Source organism: Gadus chalcogrammus, chromosome 14 (genome assembly GCF_026213295.1).
Source record: "Gadus chalcogrammus isolate NIFS_2021 chromosome 14, NIFS_Gcha_1.0, whole genome shotgun sequence".
NCBI classification, from domain to species: Eukaryota; Metazoa; Chordata; class Actinopteri; order Gadiformes; family Gadidae; genus Gadus; species Gadus chalcogrammus.
The window spans coordinates 706440-712119 of record NC_079425.1 but is presented as its reverse complement, the minus strand read 5'-3'; the positions used below and the strand labels follow the sequence as shown (position 1 = coordinate 712119).

At 53.0% G+C, this 5680-nt stretch overlaps 1 protein-coding gene across 1 annotated transcript in view; it reads left to right on the top strand.

The window, feature by feature from the left end:
* The window catches only part of kcnq1.1 (potassium voltage-gated channel, KQT-like subfamily, member 1.1), a 44640-nt gene extending 39117 nt beyond the window's left edge, over positions 1-5523 (top strand). Inside the window, exons 13-18 of the mRNA XM_056607986.1 lie at positions 2753-2828; positions 4219-4313; positions 4562-4608; positions 4706-4767; positions 5053-5260; positions 5486-5523. Of these exons, the coding sequence (XP_056463961.1) occupies positions 2753-2828; positions 4219-4313; positions 4562-4608; positions 4706-4767; positions 5053-5260; positions 5486-5523 (526 nt within the window). The remainder of the gene's footprint in view (positions 1-2752; positions 2829-4218; positions 4314-4561; positions 4609-4705; positions 4768-5052; positions 5261-5485) is intronic.
* The last annotated feature ends 157 nt before the right edge of the window (positions 5524-5680 follow it).

Genomic DNA, 5680 nt, shown 5'->3' with positions numbered 1-5680 from the left:
AAGAGAAAATTGTTACACACAATTTAACTTTAGTTAGCGGTGATGAACCGTGAGATTAGCAGCCTGTTAGACACTGAGGATCCAAGGCACCGCCGCGGGTTAAAGCTTCTGCATTTCTTGGGTGGAACCTGGTGTACGCGTGACTATGACGGGGTAGTATAGTGTGTGTATATATATATATATATATATATATATATATATATAGAGTATGTCTAGAGCGTATCATATCCCAGGTGGAGCATGCTGCGCTCCATCACGTCCACAGTCTTCCTGCTCCAGCCTGGTGGAGTAGCGGAGGCAGTGAGCAGCGGGCTGACGGGGGTGGGGGGTTCGCTCCCCTCCCCTGGAGGTGTTATGATGGGGATAAGATTAGGGGTTAGAACACCACCCTAACCCAGAACAACACCACCCTAACCCAGAACAACACCACCCTAACCCAGAACAACACCACCCTAACCCAGAACAACACCACCCTAACCCAGAACAACACCACCCTAACCAGAACAACACCACCCTAACCAGAACAACACCACCCTAAGCCAGAACAACACCACCCTAACCCAGCCCTACACCACCCTAAGCCAGAACAACACCACCCTAACCAGAACAACACCACCCTAACCAGAACAACACCACCCTAACCAGAACAACACCACCCTAAGCCAGAACAACACCACCCTAACCCAGAACAACACCACCCTAACCCAGAACAACACCACCCTAACCCAGAACAACACCACCCTAACCAGAACAACACCACCCTAACCAGAACAACACCACCCTAAGCCAGAACAACACCACCCTAACCCAGCCCTACACCACCCTAAGCCAGAACAACACCACCCTAACCAGAACAACACCAACGCTAACCAGAACAACACCAACGCTAACCAGAACAACACCAACCTAACCAGAACAACACCACCCTAACCAGAACAACACCACCCTAACAGGAACAACACCACCCTAAGCCAGAACAACACCACCCTAACCCAGCCCTACACCACCCTAAGCCAGTACCACCTCTCCTTATAACAGAGCCATGATACTTGCTTTCGAGTGCTTCTCGTTGACCACTTCCTGTTCCGATGCAGAAGGAGTGGCGCAGCAGCGCCGCGAGCTAACGCCCCGCTTCACCTCCGTGCTTTATGATGCACGACAAACGGCACTTAGTATTGACTCTGTGACCGCGTCGCGTCTGGGAAACGTTTCGTGTTTCGTTTCTTTGTCAAGGCTTCAATTTTGTTTCCACAAACAAGGCAGAAAACATGACCTTTGCAGAATGTCGCTTTGTTGGAGAGTATTTTGTTGTGGTTTGTAACGCTTCAGCCTCCAACAACAAAAACATCTTTACACAAAACGCCACAGAGGATGGCTGACTCTCCCTCGGTGACGCCTCCCACGCCCGTCACCCAGCCGTGTTAGGATGACAGTAGTACTGCCAATAGAAGGAAACCAAATTACATAATTATCTTATCTACTTACAAACTTTGTTCTACTCTCCATTAATATTAGACTTGTGGAGAAACTCATGAAGTACAAAGTGGAATATATCCTCATCTTCATCATACACCACAAATAATGGATCACCATCTGCACTGCCCATTAAGTATAGATGGTGGTTAGCTTCACACACCCCACTGCATTCCCTATGCAGACAGCACACTGTCAAGCACACATACACCCACACACAAATGTTTGTACAGTCACTTTACTAGACTAGAATTGACAAGGAGAATTGCTGCAGCCGTAAGATAAATGGCCTCTTTCTATTTGTTTGGTTGTAGCCTCCCCTCCCTGTTTGCTTATGGTCATTCATTGTGTTCTTAAGTTAATAAAGGCAGACAGACCGCTGCTCCTATAAATCACACAGCAATACAATGGAGCTCAGAATGCCTTTCTATGGACTGTCTGGTCCACAAAGCTTCTGTACACAAAGCATCTTGTAAACACTGCATCTTGTAAAAAAAGCATATTTTATTTACTGCATCTTGTATTCACTGCATCTTGTAAACACTGCATCTTGTATACAAAGCATCTTGTATTCACTGCATCTTGTATTCACTGCATCTTGTAAACACTGCATCTCGTAAACAACGCATCTCCTACACAAAGCATCTTGTGTACAAAGCATCTTGGCTACATGTGTTTATCTATTAGGATGCTTGTTCGGGGAAATAACCCAATAGTTATATTGATTCGAAAAATATCTGATAACAGAGGCATGGCTGATATATACTGTATGTATAATATATAACTTTCATTATTATTGTATACAATACAATACATGTTTCCTCTTTAGTGGTATATGCTACATAAAGACATGTGAGACAAATAACATTGAATACAAGAGAACCCCAAGCCTCAAGACCTCCTGGGTGGAGGTGACAGTCTCTCGTCGCCTCCAGACCTCCTGGGTGGAGGTGACTGTCTCTCGTCGCCTCCAGACCTCCTGGGTGGAGGTGACTGTCTGTGGTCGCCTCCAGACCTCCTGGGTGGAGGTGACTGTCTCCGGTCGCCTCCAGACCTCCTGGGTGGAGGTGACTGTCTGTGGTCGCCTCCAGACCTCCTGGGTGGAGCTGGAGACGGCTGACAGGCGTGTCAGTGAGCGGGATCCTGGTCCTGAGGCGGTTGTCATGGTGATGCAGACACACTGTGCTGGTGTCGTGAGCTCCGTGTGTGTCCCTTGACCACGGAGGGATGGAGCGCCTGAATGGATTCACTGAATGTTCTCTCCCCCCCCCCCCCCCAGGATGACGGGGGCCCACCGGAGTGCCGTCCGCGTGGTGCAGAGGCTGCGCTACTTCGTGGCCAAGAAGAAATTCCAGGTAACAGCCGCTAGGTTAATGTGTACGAGTAGCTAACCGCCGCTAGGTTAATGTGTACGGGTAACTAACCCCCGCTAGGTTAATGTGTGTACGGGTAGCTAGCCGCCGCTAGGTTAATGTATTCGGGTAGCTAACAGCCGCTAGGTTAATGTGTACGAGTAGCTAACCGCCGCTAGGTTAATGTGTACGGGTAGCTAACCGCCGCTAGGTTAATGTGTACGGGTAGCTAACCGCCGCTAGGTTAATGTGTACGGGTAGCTAACCGCCGCTAGGTTAATGTGTACGGGTAGGTAGACGCCGCTAGGTTAATGTGTACGGGTAGCTAACCGCCACTAGGTTAATGTGTACGGGTAGGTAACCGCTAGGTTAATGTGTACGGGTAGGTAACCGCTAGGTTAATGTGTACGGGTAGGTAGCCGCTAGGTTAATGCGTACGGGTAGCTAACCGCTGCTAGGTTAATGTGTACGGGTAGCTAACCGCCGCTAGGTTAATGTGTACGTGTAGCTAACCGCCGCTAGGTTAGTGTGTAGGGGTAGCTAACCGCCGCTAGGTTAGTGTGTACGGGTAGCTAACCGCCGCTAGGTTAATGTGTACGGGTAGGTAGCTGCTAGGTTAATGTGTACGGGTAGCTAACCGCCGCTAGGTTAATGTGTACGGGTAGCTAACCGCCGCTAGGTTAATGTGTACGGGTAGCTAACCGCCGCTAGGTTAATGTGTACGGGTAGGTAGCCGCTAGGTTAATGTGTACGGGTAGCTAACCGCCGCTAGGTTAATGTGTACGGGTAGGTAGCCGCTAGGTTAATGTGTACGGGAAGGTAGCCGCTAGGTTAATGTGTACGGGTAGCTAACCGCCGCTAGGTTAATGTGTACGGGTAGGTAGCCGCTAGGTTAATGTGTACGGGTAGCTAACCGCCGCTAGGTTAATGTGTACGGGTAGGTAGCCGCTAGGTTAATGTGTACGGGTAGGTAGCCGCTAGGTTAATGTGTACGGGTAGCTAAACGCCGCTAGGTTAATGTGTACGGGTAGCTAACCGCTGCTAGGTTAATGTGTACGGGTAGCTAACCGCCGCTAGGTTAATGTGTACGGGTAGCTAACCGCCGCTAGGTTAATGTGTACGGGTAGGTAGCCGCTAGGTTAATGTGTACGGGTAGGAAACACTTTCATCAAAAAATATTTCATGCCATTCCCGCATACTTTGAGCTCCTAAAAAATACACAAAACACAGAAATAAACAATGAGAGACAGAAGATACAGGGAGTCGCACAATAAAGCGTTGGGAGTCTCTCTGTTCCATACGGCTAGAGCCCTCCTTCAACAGATCTGAAGCGTACAGCGACTGGGAGAAGGTAATGACGCGCTCCACCACTCTGGCCCAACTTGTTTTACAGCAAGCGCGGAAACCGTACGACGTGAGGGACGTGATCGAGCAGTACTCCCAGGGGCATCTCCACCTGATGGTGCGGATCAAGGAGCTGCAGCGACGGTGAACGCAGCGCGCTCTCCTCTGGGGTCAGGGTTAGGAGCCGGTGGGCGGACGGACGGAGGAGAGGATGACTCCGCAGTACGGAGTGAAGGAGGGGAGTCCCTCCAAGACGGGTCGTATTCATTGAATCGATGCTTCATGAGGAAATGAGGGCGAATGAGTGACTAATGGAGACAGAGAGGGAGCGGGAGGGAGAGAGATGACGACAGCTATAAACTCTGAATCAAATCCCCCCTCTGTTCCTGCAGCATGGACCAGTCCCTGGGGAAGCTGACTTTGTTCCAGACCTCGTCAGGTACGGCCCATTGGAATCGATCTGTGTATCTCTATAATGGCGCCGCTGTGCTGGTCTCATTGTTTGGTTCTCCGCCTCGCTTCTTACTTCCCTGCAGACAGACTGAAGGACAGAGGAACAAACACTATCGGGGCCCGTCTCCACAGGATGGAGGAGAAGGTAGGGCCCTGAAGAAGGCTCCTCTCATATCTGAACACATCGTCTGTCCGTACACTACGATCTCAGCCGCAGCTGCTAATGCCTGTGCACATTGCTTAATCGATTCTTTGTATTGACACTCTGAGCTCCCCCCTGGGGGGGGCAGAGACACACAGACACTCTGAGCTCCCCCCTGGGGAGGGCAGAGTGCCACTGGTGTTCACCCCCTTCATGCCGCCGCCGTTCATCGGAGGCTTTCCCTGACGCGTGCTCCTCTCCTCTCTGGCCCCGCCCCGCTGTGAGCAGATCAGCCACGTGGACCACACCCTGCGGCGGGTGGCCGACTCCCTGGCGCTGCTGCTGGACCCGGGGAGGCCACCGGGGGGGCGCGGGGCGGAGCCCGCGGGGGGGCGGCGGGACGGCAGGCGGCCGTCGCAGGGAGGGAGGACCTGGAACGTCCTCCCAGTCCAGGGAGACGGGGGGCCGCCCGGCCGGGGGGCCGACGAGCTGCCCGGCTACGAGCAGCTGGCCCCCCCCTCCTCCGTCCCCTACACCGACTCCTCCACCTCCTCCTACACCGCCTCCTCCACCGCCGCCCAGACTGCCCCCACCTCCTCCTCCACCCCCACCTCCCAGACTGCCCCCACCTCCTCCTCCACCCCCACCTCCCAGACTCCTCCCACCTCCTCCTCCACCCCCACCTCCCAGACTGCCCCCACCTCCTCCTCCACCCCTGCAGTCCTCAGCAGCAGCACCGTGGACCAGGACAGCTCCTGAGGCCGGACCCCCCCGGACCCCCCCCGGCCCCCCTGGACCCCCGCCCCCCCCGGCCCCCCTCCCAGAACGCCGTTCCAACCCTGATCCCCTCTTAACGATGGATCACGCAGTGCTCCAGCCGATGCATCCGACATGAATCTGGAGCTAATCTCTCTCT